Raw genomic sequence first — 21,980 nt, 5'->3', positions numbered from 1 at the left:
TGTTGTTACCTACAGTATACCACATCACTATTCTGTACCACATCACTATTCTGTACCAACAGTGGTGTTGTTACCTACAGTATACCACATCACTATTCTGTACCACATAACTATTCTGTACCACCAGTGGTGTTGATTCCTACAGTATATCACATCACTATTCTGTACCACCAGTGGTGTTGATTCCTACAGTATACCACATCACTATACTGTACCACATCACTATTCTGTATCACCAGTGGTGTTGATATCTATACCACATCACTATTCTGTACCACCAGTGGTGTTGATACCTACAGTATATCACATCACTATTCTGTACCACCAGTGGTGTTGATTCCTACAGTATACCACATCACTATTCTGTACAACCAGTGGTGTTGATTCCTACAGTATACCACATCACTATACTGTACCACATCACTATTCTGTATCACCAGTGGTGTTGATTCCTACAGTATACCATATCACTATTCTGTACAACCAGTGGTGTTGATTCCTACAGTATACCATATCACTATTCTGTACCAACAGTGGTGTTGATTCCTACAGTATACCACATCACTATACTGTACCACATCACTATTCTGTATCACCAGTGGTGTTGATTCCTACAGTATACCATATCACTATTCTGTACAACCAGTGGTGTTGATTCCTACAGTATACCACATCACTATACTATACAACCAGTGGTGTTGATACCTACAGTATACCACTTCCCTATTCTGTATCACCAGTGGTGTTGAAACCTACAGTATACCACATCACTATTCTGTATCACCAGTGGTGTTGTTACCTACAGTATACCACATCACTATTCTGTATCACCAGTGGTGTTGTTACCTACAGTATACCACATCACTATTCTGTATCACCAGTGGTGTTGATACCTACAGTATACCACATCACTATTCTGTATCACCAGTGGTGTTGATACCTACAGTATACCACATCACTATTCTGTATCACCAGTGGTGTTGATACCTACAGTATACCACATCACTATTCTGTATCACCAGTGGTTTTGATACCTACAGTATACCACATCCCTATTCTGTATCACCAGTGGTGTTGATACCTACAGTATACCACATCACTATTCTGTATCACCAGTGGTGTTGATACCTACAGTATACCACATCACTATTCTGTATCACCAGTGGTGTTGATACCTACAGTATACCACATCCCTATTCTGTATCATCAGAGGTGTTGATACCTACAGTATACCACATCACTATTCTGTATCACCAGTGGTTTTGATACCTACAGTATACCACATCCCTATTCTGTATCACCAGTGGTGTTAATACCTACAGTATACCACATCACTATTCTGTATCACCAGTGGTGTTGATTCCTACAGTATATCACATCACTATTCTGTATCACCAGTGGTTTTGATACCTACAGTATACCTCATCACTATTCTGTACCACATCACTATACTATACCCCCAGTGGTGTTGTTACCTACAGTATACCACATCACTATTCTGTACCACATCACTATTCTGTACCACCAGTGGTGTTGATTCCTACAGTATACCTCATCACTATTCTGTACCACATCACTATTCTGTATCACCAGTGGTGTTGTTAACTACAGTATATCACATCACTATTCTGTACCACATCACTATTCTGTATCACCAGTGGTGTTGTTACCTACAGTATACCTCATCACTATTCTGTACCACATCACTATTCTGTATCACCAGTGGTGTTGTTACCTACAGTATACCTCATCACTATTCTGCACCACCAGTGGTGTTGATTCCTACAGTATATCACATCACTATTCTGTATCACCAGTGGTGTTGATTCCTACAGTATACCTCATCACTATTCTGTACAACCAGTGGTGTTGATACCTACATAACTATACTCTACCACCAGTGGTGTTGATACCTACAGTATACCACATCACTATACTCTACCACCAGTGGTGTTGATACCTACAGTATACCATATCACTATACTATACCACCAGTGGTGTTGATACCTACAGTATACCACATCACTATTCTGTACCACATCACTATACTATACCCCCAGTGGTGTTGTTACCTACAGTATACCACATAATCATTCTGTACCACATCACTATTCTGTATCACCAGTGGTGTTGATACCTACAGTATACCACATCACTATTCTGTACCACCAGTGGTGTTGATTCCTACAGTATACCACATCACTATTCTGTACCGCCAGTGGTGTTGTTACCTACAGTATACCACATAACTATACTATACAACCAGTGGTGTTGATACCTACAGTATACCACATCACAATTCTGTACCACATCACTATTCTGTACCACCAGTGGTGTTGATTCCTACAGTATACCTCATCACTATTCTGTACCACATCATTATTCTATACCACATCATTATTCTATACCACATCACTATACTATACAACCAGTGGTGTTGATACCTACAGTATACCACATCACTATACTATACAACCAGTGGTGTTGATACCTACAGTATCCCTCATCACTATTCTGTACCACATCACTATTCTGTACCACCAGTGGTGTTGTTACCTACAGTACACCTCATCACTATTCTGTACCAACAGTGGTGTTGTTACCTACAGTATACCTCATCACTATTCTGTACCACCAGTGGTGTTGTTACCTACAGTACACCTCATCACTATTCTGTACCAACAGTGGTGTTGTTACCTACAGTACACCTCATCACTATTCTGTACCACCAGTGGTGTTGTTACCTACAGTACACCTCATCACTATTCTGTACCACATCACTATTCTGTACCACATCATTATTCTATACCACATCACTATACTATACAACCAGTGGTGTTGTTAACTACAGTATATCACATCACTATTCTGTACAGCCAGTGGTGTTGATACCTACAGTATACCACATCACTATTCTGTACCACATCACTATTCTGTATCACCAGTGGTGTTGATTCCTACAGTATACCTCATCACTATTCTCTACCACATCACTATTCTGTATCACCAGTGGTGTTGTTACCTACAGTATACCTCATCACTATTCTGTACCACATCACTATTCTGTACCACCAGTGGTGTTGATTCCTACAGTATACCTCATCACTATTCTCTACCACATCACTATTCTGTATCACCAGTGGTGTTGTTACCTACAGTATACCTCATCACTATTCTGTACCACATCACTATACTATACCCCCAGTGGTGTTGTTACCTACAGTATACCACATCACTATTCTGTACCACATCACTATTCTGTACCACCAGTGGTGTTGATTCCTACAGTATACCTCATCACTATTCTGTACCACATCACTATTCTGTATCACCAGTGGTGTTGTTAACTACAGTATATCACATCACTATTCTGTACCACATCACTATTCTGTATCACCAGTGGTGTTGTTACCTACAGTATACCTCATCACTATTCTGTACCACATCACTATTCTGTATCACCAGTGGTGTTGTTACCTACAGTATACCTCATCACTATTCTGTACCACCAGTGGTGTTGATTCCTATACCACATCACTATTCTGTACCACATCACTATTCTGTATCACCAGTGGTGTTGATTCCTACAGTATACAACATCACTATACTATACCAACAGTGGCGTTGATACCTACAGTATACCACATCACTATTCTGTACCACCAGTGGTGTTGATACCTACAGTATACAACATCACTATACTATACCAACAGTGGCGTTGATACCTACAGTATACCACATCATCATTCTGTACCACATTACTATTCTGTATCACCAGTGGTGTTGATTCCTACAGTATACAACATCACTATACTATACCAACAGTGGCGTTGATACCTACAGTATACCACATCATCATTCTGTACCACATTACTATTCTGTATCACCAGTGGTGTTGTTACCTACAGAATACCTCATCACTATACTATACCACCAGTGGTGTTGATACCTACAGTATACCACATCACTATTCTGTATCACAAGTGGTGTTGATTCCTACAGTATACCACATAACTATTCTGTACCACCAGTGGTGTTGTTACCTACAGTATACCACATCACTATTCTGTACCACCAGTGGTGTTGTTACCTACAGTATATCACATCACTATTCTGTACCACCAGTGGTGTTGATATCTACAGTATACCACATCAATATTCTGTACCACCAGTGGTGTTGTTACCTACAGTATACCACATCACTATTCTGTACCACATCACTATTCTGTACCAACAGTGGTGTTGTTACCTACAGTATACCACATCACTATTCTGTACCACATAACTATTCTGTACCACCAGTGGTGTTGATTCCTACAGTATATCACATCACTATTCTGTACCACCAGTGGTGTTGATTCCTACAGTATACCACATCACTATACTGTACCACATCACTATTCTGTATCACCAGTGGTGTTGATATCTATACCACATCACTATTCTGTACCACCAGTGGTGTTGATACCTACAGTATATCACATCACTATTCTGTACCACCAGTGGTGTTGATTCCTACAGTATACCACATCACTATTCTGTACAACCAGTGGTGTTGATTCCTACAGTATACCACATCACTATACTGTACCACATCACTATTCTGTATCACCAGTGGTGTTGATTCCTACAGTATACCATATCACTATTCTGTACAACCAGTGGTGTTGATTCCTACAGTATACCATATCACTATTCTGTACCAACAGTGGTGTTGATTCCTACAGTATACCACATCACTATACTGTACCACATCACTATTCTGTATCACCAGTGGTGTTGATTCCTACAGTATACCATATCACTATTCTGTACAACCAGTGGTGTTGATTCCTACAGTATACCACATCACTATACTATACAACCAGTGGTGTTGATACCTACAGTATACCACTTCCCTATTCTGTATCACCAGTGGTGTTGAAACCTACAGTATACCACATCACTATTCTGTATCACCAGTGGTGTTGTTACCTACAGTATACCACATCACTATTCTGTATCACCAGTGGTGTTGTTACCTACAGTATACCACATCACTATTCTGTATCACCAGTGGTGTTGATACCTACAGTATACCACATCACTATTCTGTATCACCAGTGGTGTTGATACCTACAGTATACCACATCACTATTCTGTATCACCAGTGGTGTTGATACCTACAGTATACCACATCACTATTCTGTATCACCAGTGGTTTTGATACCTACAGTATACCACATCCCTATTCTGTATCACCAGTGGTGTTGATACCTACAGTATACCACATCACTATTCTGTATCACCAGTGGTGTTGATACCTACAGTATACCACATCACTATTCTGTATCACCAGTGGTGTTGATACCTACAGTATACCACATCCCTATTCTGTATCATCAGAGGTGTTGATACCTACAGTATACCACATCACTATTCTGTATCACCAGTGGTTTTGATACCTACAGTATACCACATCCCTATTCTGTATCACCAGTGGTGTTAATACCTACAGTATACCACATCACTATTCTGTATCACCAGTGGTGTTGATTCCTACAGTATATCACATCACTATTCTGTATCACCAGTGGTTTTGATACCTACAGTATACCTCATCACTATTCTGTACCACCAGTGGTGTTTATTCCTACAGTATACCACAACACTATACTGTACTACCTCCTCATTTAAAACCATGGTTATTACACATGCACATCATTTACAACAGCCTCAATTCGTCGGGTCATGGACTCTACAAGGTATCGAAGCGTTCCACAGGGATGCTGGCCCATGTTGACTCCAATGCTTCCCACAGTTGTGTCAAGTTGGCAGGATGTCTTTTGGGTGGGGATGTCATTATTGATACACATGGGAAACTGTTGAGTGTGAAAACCCAGTGTAACAGTATTGCTTCCGTCCCTCTCCTCACCCCTACTTGGGCTCGAACCAGGGACCCTCTGCACACATCAACAACTGACACACTCCAAGCCTCGTTACCTATTTCTCCACAAAAGCCACAGCCCTTGCAGAGTAAGGAAAACAACTACTTCAGGGTCTCAGAGTGAGTGACGTCACCGATTGAAACGCTATTAGCGCGCACCCTGCTAACTAGCTAGCCATTTCACACCGGTTACACCAGCAGCATTGAGGTTCTTGACACACTCAAACCGGTGCACCTGGCACGTACTACCATACTCCGTTCAAAAGCACAACCTTTTGTCCTGCCCATTCACCCTCTGAATGGCACACATGCACATTCCATGTCTCAATTGTCTCAAGCCTTAAAAATCCTTCTTTAACCTGTCTCCTCCCCTTCATCTACACTGATTGAAGTGGATTTAACAGGTGACATCAATAAGGAATCATAGCTTTCACCTGGTCAGTCTATGTAATCCTAATGTTTTGTATACTCAGTGTAAAACCATAGTGATTATACAGCCACATCATTTACAGTGCATTACCTGGGCTGATGTTGAGGAAACGAGTAAACAGATGTGATGTCAACTGGTGCATAAGGAAGGCTCCACCAGCTGACTGTCTGGTGTGTGTCTACATGTGTGTGCATGTGCATGTGACCTGTAGGCAGACTCTCTCTGCAGGGTGGGCATAGTGTGCGGCTGCTGACACGTCGCTGAAGGGGGGCTGAATAGGCACTATAATCCAACTCTAATAATGCAGCCTGAGTGCATGTGTGTGTGTGTGTGCGTGTGTGTGTGTGTGTGTGTGTGTGTGTGTGTGTGTGTGTGTGTGTGTGTGTGTGTGTGTGTGTGTGTGTGTGTGTGTGTGGGGGGGGGGGGATTCTCATGAAACCAGTTTTAAAATGTCTGCAGCAAATTGAGTTACAAAACCATGATGCATCTGCAAAAATCAACTATCATTAAGACTAAGATGTCTAGTTTTTGGCTAAGTCTCTTTTTTTAAATGCGTTTTACATTTTCGCCTGTTTTTTGTACATTTTCACCCCAAATTCTCTATACCGAACTGCGTCCAAATTCAATTCTCAGGCCATTTTATACCATTTTACTTTAGAAAAACCTAACTTATTTGAATAAATGTTGCTGTAGTTTGTCCATAAATCATACAAATTAAAGTCTACATTAAACTATAATATTTATTAGGTAAAAACAGTGTCTGGTCTCATTATACTTTTTCAAGTTCCTCTAAAAACTTTTTAAAAAATACTGTTTTAGTCACTCATGATGCATCATCTAGAGGAGTAGTCCTAGATGAGTTAAAGTGGCACTCCAGTCTCCTGTTCAGCTCATTCAACACCTGATCTTCAAAAGGCACATCTCAATAGGTGGTACAGGTAAGTTGTGACATGGTACAAGTGGGGGGGGGCTTTCCTCTTTTGTTCCTCAATCAAGGGGGGAGGCTGATGACATCAGAGGCCACCATCAGACCAACTCCATCAGACCAACTCCTTCAATGCCCAACTCCTTGAAGTTTGCAGTTTATTTGCTTATATGCCTTCAGAATGTGGTTCTTTTTCTCAAACACCCCCTTCACCCCAATTGTCCTCATTACTGAAACGACTAAAATTGGAAAAAGTCTGAGAACCATTACTTTACCAATGTGGAGGCACGAATGGGCTTTAGCGATGTGGTCAATTTTTATCTGAATCATAATGGCTGTTTCCTATTATTTGCAGATTGAGCTAAGGGTTCTTATTACCGAAACACAAACTTCTCATTGCCATGTCATTTCGGGAATGAAAACGTTCATTTTGGTAATCGAGAGCTTCTTCATTATTGACATAGCCTTGTTTTGTTCAATATTCTCTACCTACAGTACCTTCAGAAAATATTTCTCACATTTTGTTGTGTTACAAAATGGGATTCAAATGGATTTAATTGTCATTTTTTGTCAACGATCTACACAAAATACCATAATGTCAGTGGAAGAAAAATTATAACATTTGTAAAAACAAAAACAAAAAAAACAGTAATATATCTTGATGAGATAAGTATTCAACCCCCTGAGTCAATACATGTTAGAACCACTTTTGGCAGTGATTACAGCTGTGACTCTTTCTGGGTAAGTCTCGAAGACCTTTCCACACTTGGATTGTGCAGCATTTGCCCATTATTCTTTTCCAAATTCTTCAGGCTCTGTCAAATTGGTTGTTAAACAACCATTTTAAGGTCTTGGCATAGATTTTCAAGCAGATTCCTCTCTGGCAACTGAGTTAGGAAGGAAGTCTGTATCTTTGTAGACACTGGATGTGTTGATACACCATCCAAAGTGTAATTAATAACTTCACAATGCTCAAAGGGATATTCAATGTCTGCTTTTAATTTTTACCCATCTACCAATAGGTGCCCTTGTTTGCAAGGCATTGCAAGGCCCTGGTCTTTGTGGTTGAATCTGTGTTTGAAATTCCCCGCTCGACTGAGAGACCTGAGAGACCGTACAGAGATGGGGTAGTCATTAAAAAAATCATGTTAAAAAATATTTTTGCACACAGAGTATGCAACTTATTATGTGACTTGTTAAGCAAATATTGTAACAACTTCTGCTGAAGTCGTTGCCTCTCCTTGTTCGGGCGGTGCTCGGCGGTCGACGTCACCGGTCTTCTAGCCATCATTGATCTATTTTTCATTTTCCATTGGTTTTGTCTTGTCTTCCCACACACATGGTTTCAATCCCATTCATTACCTGTTGTGTATTTAACCCTCTGTTTCCCCTCATGTCTTTGTCAGAGATTGTTTTATGTCAGTGTTGTTTCTTGTTGTATAGGTGCGCGACAGGTCCTCGTACCAATGTTTATTTTATGTATGTACATTTTAGTGTTTGGAGCATGTTAAGTGGATATATATTAAAAGACTCCATTTACACTCCGTTTGACTCTCCTGCGCCTGACTTCCCTGCCACCTATACACATGACTCTGACAAATAATTACTCCTGAACTTATTTAGGCTTACCATAACAAAAGGGTTGAACACTTATAAACTATAAACTGTGTGTGTGTGTGCATACTCTCCCCTCTTTTTGAGGTGTGTACTTTAGTGTGTGTGTTGTATGTGTATGTACACAGTGTGTATGTATAAACTGTGTGTGTGTGTGCATACTCTCTCCTCTTTTTGAGGTGTGTGCTTTAATGTGTGTGTTGTATGTGTATGTACACAGTGTGTATGTATAAACTGTGTGTGTGCGCGCATGCTTGACTGCCGCCAGCTTACTCCATTACACTGCTTTGTTTATGATATTTCGTTACTGAAAGGGATTCAATGAGCTTGATTGGATTAAAAACGCAGACAGACAGACAGATACGATTCACTCTACACTCTTAGAAAATAGGTGCTATCTAGAACCTTAAAGGGTTCTTCGACTGTCCCCATAGGAGAACCCTTTGAAGAGCCCTTTTTGGTTTCAGGTAGAACCCATTTGGTTCCAGTTAGAACCCTTTTGGTTCCTTGTAGAACTCTTTCCACAGAAGGTTCTACATGGAACCAAAAAGGATTCTATCCGGAACCAAAAAGGATTCTATCCGGAACTAAAAAGGATTCTATCCGGAAGCAAAAAGGATTCTATCCGGAACCAAAAAGGATTCTATCCGGAACTAAAAAGGATTCTATCCGGAACTAAAAAGGATTCTATCCGGAACTAAAAAGGATTCTATCCGGAACTAAAAAGTGTTATCCTATGGGGACAGCCGAAGAACCCTTTTGGAACCCGTTTTTCACAAGCACAGTGATTGGAGCATTGATTGGCTGAGGACTGAATCGACTGACACATAAACACAGTCAAGGTGAACGACTCAGTGAAGAACTACTTCAGTGAAAGTGTGTGTGTGTGTGTGTGTGTGTGTGTGTGTGTGTGTGTGTGTGTGTGTGTGTGTGTGTGTGTGTGTGTGTGTGTGTGTGTGTGTGTGTGTGTGTGTGTGTGTGTGTGCGTGTGATTGTGTGTGTGTCAGCTGACCTTGCCGATGTGTCATCATTCTGTTGCTCAATTATGTGAGTGTCTCGGTGACGGTGTAGGGTGACAACCCTTGATCAGTGTGTTTGGGAGAAAAAGGCAGTGATTATGAGTGTGCGTGTGTGTGTGTGTGTGTGTGTGTGTGTGTGTGTGTGTGTGTGTGTGTGTGTGTGTGTGTGTGTGTGTGTGTGTGTGTGTGTGTGTGTGTGTGTGTGTGTGTGTGTGTGAGAGTGGCCGTGTGTGGGCGCAGGTTGGCAGTCCTTGCTGGTGAACACAGTGACTCAGTCTGAGAGTGAGTTATGAAACTGACACGCCATCTTGCCTTTAAGGCTGACAGGAGAATATTATTATCAGATTTCTGTGTGTGTGTGTGTGTGTGTGTGTGTGTGTGTGTGTGTGTGTGTGTGTGTGTGTGTGTGTTGGCATGTGCGCAACACTGCTACTGTCTATATCATTACCACTAACAACAGATAGAAGAAATAAAGCACAGTGATCTATTACAGAGCACCGGACTTCACATTTGCTTTGAAGAATCAATTGGATTTACTAACTGATATTGAGGGGGAACAAATAAAGTGGGACTTGAACCAGCAACCCTTTGGTAGAGTGAAGGCACTACCACCTGTGACATAAAGCTCCAGACAGACCACACCTTTCCCCACTTATCACCCAATCGTACAGGCCTTTATTTGTTGAATCCGATGAATCAGGTTAGTGTAGGGCTGGAGAAAAAACTTGGTGACCACTGCTTAGTACTTAGCCCCGGCTGTCAGTCATGGTAAACCATGCAGGGTCCTACAGGTGGTGGGGTTCATGACTAAGCTGGAGTAATGAGGCATGGCCTAGCCTCTCATGACAGGTGCATGTACCATTGGAGGGTGGAGCAGAGGGAAGAAATGTTTTCAGGAACAGGCCATCCACCCGCATCTTTCTCTGTCTGACAGACTAGCTTTTGTGCTTTCACCCGCAGCCTCCCCATACGCTCTCTCTGTACCATCTGGAGCTCTGGTGCTCAGCTGTTTCCCGGCCCAACTCTCTCACACACCAGCCCGCTACAAGTTCAGCCTGCCTCCCACCGTGTCAACTAGCCTCACCACAGCTGTCACCACCAGCACCAGCCAACCAGAACAGAGACCCCCCGTTCATATCCAGCTCTGCATCGCTCGTTTGCAGCAGGGCCTCTGAAATAAAAAGACAGATGACGCTCAAGCGCTTCTTCCCATGTCAGCGGTAGTTGTCAGGTCGCCGTCTGAGTCCGAGCTGCAGGGGCAGCTGGGGCAGATCTATGGTTGTTCGTTTGGCACGGCCGCCATGCTCTGTCACTCCTCCTCTCTTCCTCCTCTCTTGCTCCTCTCTTTCTCCTCTCTTCCTCCTCCGCTCTTTCTCCTCTCTTTCTTATCTCTTCCTCATCTCTTCCTCTCTTCCTCATCCCCTTCACTGCCTCTCACTCTCCAGAGTGGCTGTGTCTTGGTTGGACCCGTCTCCTCCGTTGCCGCAGGGGCATATCTATCTAGAAAGAGAGCTGGGCTGGGTATAGGGGAGATAGCTGGGTATAGGGGAGATAGCTGGGCTGTGGATGGGGGGAGAGAGCTGGGCTGGGGATGGGGGGAGAGAGCTGGCCTGGGGATGGGGGGAGAGAGCTGGGCTGGGGATGGGGGACAGATCTGGGCTGGGGATGGGGGGGAGAGAGCTGGCCTGGGGATGGGGGGAGAGAGCTGGGCTGGGGATGGGGGGAGAAAGCTGGCCTGGGGATGGGGGGAGAGAGCTGGGATGGGGGGAGAGAGCTGGGCTGGGGATGGGGGGAGAGAGCTGGGCTGGGGATGGGGGAGAGAGCTGGGCTAGGGATGGGGGAGAGAGCTGGGCTGGGGATGGGGGAGAGAGCTGAGCTAGGGATGGGGGAGAGAGCTGGGCTGGGGATGGGGGAGAGAGCTGGGCTGGGGATGGGGGAGAGAGCTGAGCTGGGTATACGGGAGAGAGCTGGGCTGGGGATGGGAGAGAGAGCTGGATTGGGGATGGGGGAGAGAGCTGGGCTGGGGATGGGGGAGAGAGCTGGACTGGGGATGGGGGAGAGAGCTGGGCTGGGGATGGGAGAGAGAGCTGGGCTGGGGATGGGGGAGAGATATGGGCTGGGGATGGGAGAGAGAGCTGGGCTGGGGTTGGGAGAGAGAGCTGGGCTGGGGATGGGGGAGAGATATGGGCTGGGGATGGGAGAGAGAGCTGGGCTGGGGATGGGAGAGAGAGCTGGGCTGGGGATGGAAGAGAGAGCTGGGCTGGGGATGGGGGAGAGATATGGGCTGGGGATGGGAGAGAGAGCTGGGCTGGGGTTGGGAGAGAGAGCTGGGCTGGGGATGGGGGAGAGAGCTGGGCTGGGGATGGGAGAGAGAGCTGGGCTGGGGATGGGGGAGAGATATGGGCTGGGGATGGGGGAGAGAGCTGGGATGGGGATGGGAGAGAGAGCTGGGCTGGGTATAGGGGAGAGAGCTGGGCTGGGTATAGGGGAGAGAGCTGGCTCATCGCTCTGCTCTGGTCATGTGCTCCCTTGTTATTGCTGTTGAGGCTCCCATAGCTGCAGCAGTTACTCTTCATCAGAAAACATTATGTATGTCAAGTAGCTGTTGTGTTGACTTGTCTTCCTTGTAGCTTGTAGCTGACTAAAAATAGCTTTCAAATCCAGTTGTTCAAGGAATATTGCACTAATTTGAAATATATGACCTCAGAATAAGATTCTTATCTGATCTGATGTTTGTGTGTGTATGTAATTAAGCATTTCACTGTAAGCTGTTTTATTCGGCGTACGTGACAAATAAACTTTGATTTGATTTGATGTGTGATGCCGTATTCATATGAGATGTGTGTTTATGTGTGTTTTTATTAGTGCATGTCTATGTGTGTTTGTGTCTTTTAGCCACAAGGGGGAATCCTAGGACACTCTGTGCCCCCTAGAGAGAAAGAGACAGAGAGATACCCGCTAATTATCAAAATCCAGAAAAGAGACGTTCAATTCTACAATCACCTAAAAGGAAGCGATTCCCAAACCTTTCATAACAAAGCCATCACCTACAGAGAGATGAACCTGGAGAAGAGTACCATAAGCAAGCTGGTCCTGGGGCTCTGTTCACAAACACATAAAGATCCCACAGAGCCCCAGGACAGCAACACAATTAGACCCAACCAAATCATGAGAAAACAAAAAGATAAATACTTAACACATTGGAAAGAATTAACAAAATAAACAGAGCAAACTAGAATGCTATTTGGCCCTAAACAGAGAGTTCACAGTGGCAGAATACCTGACCACTGTGACTGACCCACACTTAAGGAAAGCTTTGACTATGTACAGACTCAGTGAGCATAGCCTTGCTATTGAGAGAGGCTGCCGTAGGCAGACATGGCTCTCAAGAGAAGACAGGCTATGTGCACACTGCCCACAAAATGAGGTAGAAACTGAGCTGCACTTCCTAACCTCCTGCCCAATGTATGACCGTATTAGAGACACATATTTCTCTCAGATTACACAGATCCACAAAGAATTTGAAAACAAAACCAATTTTGATCAACTCCCATATCTACTGGGTGAAATACCGCAGTGTGCCATCACAGCAGCAAGATTTGTGACCTGTTGCCACAAGAAAAGGTCAACCAGTGAAGAACAAACACCATTGTAAATACAACCCATATTTATGCTGATTTACTTTTGTACTTTAACCATTTGCACATTGTTACAACACTGTATATATACATAATGACATTTGTAATGTCTTTATTCTTTTGGAACTTCTGTGAGTGTAATGTTTACTGTTCATTGTTATTGTTTATTTCACTTTTGTATATTATCTACCTCACTTGCTTTGGCAATGTCAACATGTGTTTCACATACCAATAAAGCCCCTTGAATTAAATTGAATTGAAATGAGATCCAGGCTGACTAACTGTGTGTCTCACACCTCAGCTGTGTTAGCCCCACAACGTCAGCCTGGAAGACACTCAGACTGGCTGGAGGCCAGGGGGTCAAAGTTCACACTACAGGAAACACTAACAGGGTCATTATGGGGTCAGACAGACCTGACTTCATCTGTCAGCTTCAATCTCTGAAACTCTTTATTTATCCAGATGGAATAGGTGTAAATGGTGTGGCGGCAATCAGGTGGAAGCAGGTGCTAACAGCTACTCAGTCAGCTGAGAGCCCTGCAGAGGAGTCAGGCAGGGCAGACAGACAGGAGGAGGCAGCGTGTTGGAATGTCCCACTCTGCCGGTGGGTCACTGGACATCAAGTAACTCAGTGTATTAACGCCTCAGTGAGACATATAACTGACTGGTTTTATTCAATACTTCTACAGTCTACAGATACAGCATTACACACACACACTGTACACACACACTCAGTGTACACACACAGAGACGCAAACACCCCAGAGAGAGAAAAGGGGGGAGACAAGGCCACAGACTCTGATAAAGAGAGCGAGCGCCCAGAGACCTCTACTGTATTTAAACTCCATTACCACCAATGTCTCACTAATTAAACCTGTGTTTTAATTAGGATTTGGACAGCCAGGAAAAGAGGAGGGATAATACAATGCATTAATCCAACAGAATGTTGGGAATGTACTTCAGGTTCCCTCTGTCCCATTGTCACCCCCAGGAAGGATTCACAGTGTGTGTGTATGTATGTGTGATTCTATTTGCGGGTGCATGTTGAGTAGCAGTGTCCTGTGGTCAGTCAGTGAAGTGATGCTCTTCTCTCTAACACAGTTAGACAGTAATGATGAGCTGACTGTTTTATGACTGTTTAGTGTTACAGCCAAAGTCCCACCGTATCCCCCTGACCATGCTTCTCCCTCTCTCTCTATTGGCAGTGTGAAGGAACTTGCATGGATTTACATTGCCAAAACAAATTCTAACGATTTATCTCTCCTCTCTTCTTCTTCTCTCTCTCTCCTCATTTCTTCTTCTCTTTCTCTCGCTCTCTATCTTTCTCTCTGTGTTTTAGCGGCAGATGGAGTGCCAGTAAAGGATGGGGAACAGGTAAGCCTGACATGCAGGACTTTAACTATCACTCTTAAATCACACAGCTCAGCCACCCTGTTACACCCAATGGCTCCAGCAGTGGGGTGCTCACTATTCCACGAATGTTATCTTGATCCAAGATGGTGACCAACATCAACGTTAGCTCTCTACTACTGAAGCCATGAGTGCTACTGCATCTGCTTATAGAGTAGCTAGCTAGCACACATGTTGCTGTTGGTTTGCTAACTTCCTCTACACTCAAAATGGCAGCTGTAGCTGGAAGGAGGACCAACCTCTGTGGTTGGCTCGTTGCTGTTGCTATGACGTCTGCTGCTTCTCTGTCACGCCTCACTGTAGAACCGTAGGAGCATCACCCACATCTCCTCCTCTCACTCCATCCCTCACTCCTCTCTTCTCATATCCTTTCCACTCCACTTCTCCTTTCAAGTCCTCTCTCCTCTCCTTCCTTTTGAGATACTGTTACTAAAATGATCTTCAGCACTTCTTGGATGATTTTGTGGCAGGAGAAAGAGGACCATTTAAATTGAAACTGAATGTACTGTGGATTGATTATGTATTTCTCCTGACAAACTTGCCCTTCAAAAATGTAATAAAAAAAATAGTGGGGGAGAGAGAGAGAGAGAAGAGAGAAACAGACAAACGGACGGACGGACGGACGGACGGACGGACGGACGGACGGACGGACGGACGGACGGACGGACGGACGGACGGACGGACGGACGGACGGACGGACGGACGGACGGACAGACAGACAGACAGACAGACAGACAGACAGACAGACAGACAGAAAACATTATAGGTTTTCTGGAGACTGAACACATCTGTAAGGGGACATGGCACCCGTAGCGTCCTGCTGGTTCTAAGGCCCCGGCTCTGGTATTGTCAGGAGCAATCCAGCTGATACAGGACTCAGAGGTGGTGTGACAGACGCTGGTGCATATCTAGACTGTCACCATCCCCCTTCTGTTAGCCTACTCCTCAGCCCCCTGTCTGTCTGCCTGTCTGTCTGTCTGTCTGCAGACACAGATCTCACCAGAGAGGACACTGACACCGCTACCATCAGCCAGCTTACATCAGTTATAACACACACACACACACACACACACACACACACACACACACACACACACACACACACACACACACACACACACACACACACACACACACACACACGGATTGCACGCACACACATAAACACATGTGCACACATTCATACACACACACACGCGCCTACACACTTGCACACAGACAGGTCTGTTTCAGCCCCCCCCCCCCCCCCCCCCTCCCCCAACCCCCACTGGCATGGATAGTGCCCAGTGTTTGGTGTGGCAGATGTAACCAGAAGAGAGAGAGAATCATTCAGTCATAACATATTCACTCTGCTATACTATGGAACTGATCTGGCTTTCAACTCCTCCCTTCTCTCTGTCACTCTGGTCTTTGACTCTCCTCTCTATCTTTCTGTTCTTTGACTCTCCTCTCTATCTTTCTGTTCTTTGACTCTCCTCTCTATCTTTCTGTTCTTTGACTCTTCTCTCTATCTTTCTGGTCTTTGTCTCCTCTCTATCTTTCTGTTCTTTGACTCTCCTCTCTATCTTTCTGGTCTTTGACTCTTCTCCTCCCCTGTCTTCTGGGCTTTGACGTCTCTCCTCCTCTATCTTTCTGAGCTTTGTCTCCTCTCTATCTTTCTGGTCTTTGTCTCCTCTCCTCCTCTATCTTTATGGTCTTTGTCTCTCCTCCTCTATCTTTATGGTCTTTGTTTCTCCTCCTCTATCTTTACGGTCTTTGTCTCTCCTCCTCTATCTTTACGGTCTTTGCCTCTCCTCCTCTATCTTTCTGGTCTTTGTCTCTCCTCCTCTGTCTTTCTGGTCTTTGTCTCCTCTCCTCCTCTGTCTTTCTGGTCTTTGTCTCTTCTCCTCCTCTATCTTTCTGGTCTTTGCCTCTCCTCCTCTATATTTCTGGTCTTTGTCTCCTCTCCTCCTCTGTCTTTCTGGTCTTTGTCTCCTCTCCTCCTCTATCTTTCTGGTCTTTGCCTCTCCTCCTCTATATTTCTGGTCTTTGTCTCTCCTCCTCTGTCTTTCTGGTCTTTGTCTCTTCTCCTCCTCTATCTTTCTGGTCTTTGCCTCTCCTCCTCTATATTTCTGGTCTTTGTCTCCTCTCCTCCTCTATCTTTATGGTCTTTGTCTCCTCTCCTCCTCTATCTTTCTGGTCTCTGTCTCTCTTCCTCTATCTTTCTGGCCTTTGAGTCTTCTCCTCTGTCTTTCTGGTAAACCTTATATTTGTCTCTTTGCGATCTTCTCCCTCTTTCCCTCTCCTATTCTTCTTTCCATTTCTGCATGTTGGTTATACTACTCTACCTCTGTCACTATAATTTCTCTCCTCCTCCTCTTTGTCTCCTCCCATTTCTTCCATGCATGTGTACGTCTTTCTCTCCTTCTCTCTTGTTCCTACTCTCTTACTCTTTCCTGCTCCTTCTTTCCCCATCCCTCTCTCCTCCTATTTTTCTCCTTCAGCATGGATTTTCAGACTTTTCATGGGAAGGAATCAATGTAAGTGTTGTGACATCATTCCTTCATCTACCTTTATTTCTCTATCTATTTGTTTTGATTTATTTGATTTAACTCACCTTAGGTAACCTACTACTTCGTCCCCTCACTTCCCCTCCCATCTAACTCTCTCTATACAGTATCGTTAACTCTCTCTCAATGTAGTAGTGCACTGTGCACTGTAGTGACCACAACAAACAACCAACCATTGTGAATGTGCACTATGTTTATACTGATTGCAGATTCTAAAAAACAACACTCCCCATAATGCACTTCAGCACTGTCAAGCAGGAAGTTGTTCGAACAACGACCTTGGGAAATGACGATTTTTTTGTCAAATTATGACATTGTTGCTTTTTGACGCTGTATTAACCCAATATCTACCTAACTTCTCCTCTCACCTACCCTCTGAACTCTGTGCGCTTCTGTGGCACACATCTCTTCCTCCACCTCTCTATCATCCTCTTCCCTCGCTCCTTTAGCTGTCTATGGAAGACACCACGTCCATCCTGCCTCGTCTGAAGAGGAACAACTCCAATAACTATGGGATCGGTGCTCTGGCTAAGTCCTCACTGACAGGTGTGTCAGGTGTGTGTCTGTCCTGTAACTGGTAAACTGACCCCATGTCAGCTCCCGCCTGGACAGGCGCTGGAGCCAACATGGCCCCAGAGTGGGTTCCCCTGATTCACTTCCTCTCACCATAATGATAATACACGTCAATGGCTGACCCCCCAGTCATTGGTGGAATAGCACCTAAACCTAACGACAATCCTATAAAAAAATACACTACCCACAGTACATTGTTATGTGGCTTGTTGAGTTAACAAGAGGTGAGTGGGAGGTGTAGTTGTTTGTCTGTTAAGTGGTTGTGAGGCGTTGAACTACTCTAGTGTCTGTGTAATGTGTCTACAGTCTCTGAGTGTAGTCTGAGTTTGTGTCTGTGTGTTACAGTGTGTATAACTGTGTAATGTGTCTACTGTCTCTGAGTGTAGTCTGAGTTTGTGTCTACTGTCTCTGAGTGTAGTCTGAGTTTGTGTCTGTGTGTTACAGTGTGTATAATTGTATAATGTGCATTGTGCACTGCGCAGTGTGGTGCAGTTAGTAGTTTTGTACAGTTGTAATGTGCAGTGAAGTGTATTGGAATGTAGTGAACTGCTAACTCATCATATATTTGACTTGGACACATGAATTACTGAGCAAAGCCATAATGTAACCAGCAGACAGAATACAGACCGTCATGGCGGAACATGATTTCTAAAGTAGAGTGTCTTCCGCAGTGCACTGTATGCATCAGCTAAGGATGTCTTAACAGACACTGCAGGGGGAGTGGGGTTTCTGCTTAGCCAGCGCAGGCAGCTTAGCAGAGGTGTGAAAGCTATCATGTCAACAAGCCGACCTCTCATTACTCACACCCCTCTGGCCATCTCACCTCAATTAACCTCCTCTGTCCCATGATGGACCTCTCCCAGAGTAGACATACCCATTGGCTCCTCCTTGTCCCCCATCATCCTCCTCGGTTCCACACGTCATCTTATCTACATTATAAGCATATCCTCCCTATTCATTTAACCATGAATCTAAAGCATGTTCATTAAGCCGCTCATTTAACCGCTCATCCAGAGGCCCTTATCAGCACCCCCTAAATACTGACAGGATCAGACAGACCTACATGTGGAATAATAACATAATATCTAATCTCTTTCCTTCCCCCTCTGTCTCCAACCTGATGCCTGTCTCCTAACTCCCCAAACTCCACATTCACCCCTTCTCCAAACCCCTTAATATCCCTCCAACCCTCCCTTAATCCACTTTCACCCTTCTAACCCTCCCCAATACCCGCATCAATCCCTACATCCCTCTTCACCTCCCCCCCTCCCCAGGTGTGAATCGCTCCATGAAGGACAAGGTGACCAAGCCTACATCCATGGCCCAAGGCCGGATGGCACACATGATCGAGTGGCAGAACTGGGACATGTCTGTGGTGGGCCCGGGGGGCGTCTCCGTCCCACGCAAGTCCACGGCAGAGCAGGAGATGGAGAGACGGTTGGAGAGCGACGCCTACAGCGACCTCAGCGACGGGGAGAAGGAGGCTCGCTTCACCGCAGGTCAGAGGGGGAGGGGAATTTGTCACTGTGAGAGGAGACAGAAGCAATAGGAGTGGTTGATGCTGATTTATACAACCAGGGTGGTGTTCAGAGGAAACCCTCACAAAATCAAGCCTTTTGGAAAAAGGGTTCTCATGTGTTGAACCCCACATCATAACCAGACTGTTTATAGGTCAGCTAATCAGCAGGGCAGAACACCAGCCAAATATATCAACATTGGCCTAGGCAAAGCATAACCATAGATATTAAGTAGACTACATATTAAATCTTTATTTAAATAAGCCATAGATATTAAATCATTAAGGCGCTGAGGGAAGGCAGCAGCCAACTGGGCCGTTACAATGACCCTGACTTACCCTCTGCACTCCAGGTATCCTGCAGCAGTTTGCCATCTCCCAGGCAACGCTCATGGCCTGGACCTCCATGGATGGAGAGAGTCTGAGGTCAGGGTCCAACCAGGGCAGTGTGGCCCACCTCAGCGAGGTTAACCAGGAGAGCATCACCAGCCGAGGTAAGGGACTACAAATATGGCCTCTAAACCAGCATGTATCAGCCGAGATAAGAGACTACAAATATGGCCTCTAAACAACCATATGTCAGTTGAGGTAAAGGACTATAAATATGGCCTCTAAACGAGCATGTCAGTCGAGGTAAGGGACTACAAATATGCTTGACAAACTACAGTAGCACCAATCAACTAGGGCAACCAAGTTTAAGGGATAGTTTAAGGAGCTAAATAGGACCCTGCACTGCGGAACCTTGTCTAGAATTTGCAGCCAAACACGTTTATGCATAGGCCTGAGATCAGGCAAAGCTGGAGTGTACTGTGTGGGCTACATTATGCGTAATTTTGCTCAGTAACAAAGGCATCTTATTCCGTCTCAGCCTTGAGGGTTAACTCTGTGCTAATGTCAGATTCGCAAACACAGCCTGGGGGAATGCAAGACCAGGGATTTCAACTCTATAAATAGTCCACTTGGTCATTTTTATTCCACATCGCTGTGCTGTCTGTTACAGTGCTCCTGTATTTCTCCTTCTCATGCAAAGAGGCGTTCAGACATGGAGACATGTTGAAATCATAATGTGGTTTTCTCCCTGTGGTTTGTTATTGAGAGATAACAAATGGCCTTGAAGCTGTGTGATGATCATTAGTTGAATCACAACTTCAGGCCAGTTATTTAATGTAATTGTACTGCTTGAAGTCAAATAACCGCAGAATGTTAGTATTAAACATGATTTTGGCTGTCTCTGGATGTATTTTGACAGTTTTGAGTCATCATTAAAGTGATATAATGTGAGGTTGCCGGCATGATGACCCATAGCACCGCCATATCAACTCAGCACACCTTGAGGCTCTTTTGTCAGATCATGTATATACACCATTCCTCTATTTGAAACTTGTTAGGCCAATGTCACAAAGACGTGTCTGCGAATAAGTGTGATTTACCTCATTCTTTTGTGTTTGACAGCCTTTTTGTACATAACGGCATTGGCAACACACAAACTGATATATTCTTCCATTTATTTTCCTCCTTCGCACAAAATGGCTACCATACTTCAACAGTTTTAATGTTGTTATCATTCAGTGGTGGATATTAGTCGCCTTGTTCATCCGTAACAAAACCAGATTGGAATATGAGATGGCAAAAACTACCATGACTCACCCTTATTCATATCAGCCGTGCTATAGGCTGAATTATATGTCATTTTAATGCAGGGCAGACAGACCACCCAATGGCTATACAGAATCATAATGTTGATGTATTAGACTAGTCGGTGTAGCTACAGTACACTTGGGGTCTGTCTGGGGATCGTTCAAGTAAAGTCATTTTCTCAATGATAAATTTGGGTCTGAGAGGGTTGGGGTGTCCCCATAGGGATATCACATGATTCCACTCGAGGTTTCCTCTTTCGGATAAAGGTTGATGTCAGCATTGTAGATTTATTTGCAGTTTGATGTCCATGAGGTCCAATGTAGTGCATCTGTCAAGGACAACCAAACGTTTATCCCGCCTCTTCACTCTTCTATTTTCTTGTTCTTTTCATCCTCTCAGACCAGATATTGCACCACTCTTCTGCGGACATGTGGCCCAACACCTATGTCGCCCAGGGCCTCTACTGCCTCTCCTCCTCTGACGCCTGGGAGCCAATCAGCAACGAGCCCTCCGGAGTGGCCTCTCCCGCTGCTGGCTCCTACGTGATGCAGCAGGGCGGGACTTCCTGTGATGGGTATGATGGGAACGCGTTGCTGCAGCAGCAGCAGCAGCAGCAGCAGTTCAACCTACAGCATCAGAGTCAGCTCCAGCAGCTGCAGCAGCTACAACAGATACAGCACTACCAGCAACAGCAGCTCCTGTATCAGCAACAACAGGTGAGGGAAAACAACAGTCTAATATG

General features: G+C 44.6%; 1 protein-coding gene across 4 annotated transcripts in view; it reads left to right on the top strand.

Annotated features, from left to right (window-relative positions):
• The window catches only part of LOC129857200 (uncharacterized), a 46,513-nt gene that overhangs the window by 13,105 nt on the left and 11,428 nt on the right, over positions 1-21,980 (top strand). The window contains exons 2-7 of one of the 4 annotated variants that reach the window (XM_055925220.1): positions 14,892-14,926; positions 17,446-17,481; positions 17,961-18,057; positions 19,359-19,583; positions 19,954-20,094; positions 21,638-21,954. In XM_055925220.1, the coding sequence (XP_055781195.1) occupies positions 14,892-14,926; positions 17,446-17,481; positions 17,961-18,057; positions 19,359-19,583; positions 19,954-20,094; positions 21,638-21,954 (851 nt within the window). Of the gene's footprint in view, positions 1-14,891; positions 14,927-17,445; positions 17,482-17,960; positions 18,067-19,358; positions 19,584-19,953; positions 20,095-21,637; positions 21,955-21,980 lie in introns of all 4 variants that reach the window. The other 3 variants (XM_055925219.1, XM_055925221.1, XM_055925222.1) reach the window with 3 other exon arrangements.

The sequence above is a fragment of the Salvelinus fontinalis genome, chromosome 6 (assembly GCF_029448725.1).
Source record: "Salvelinus fontinalis isolate EN_2023a chromosome 6, ASM2944872v1, whole genome shotgun sequence".
NCBI lineage: Eukaryota > Metazoa > Chordata > Actinopteri > Salmoniformes > Salmonidae > Salvelinus > Salvelinus fontinalis.
This window is presented reverse-complemented; position numbering and strand designations above follow the sequence as displayed.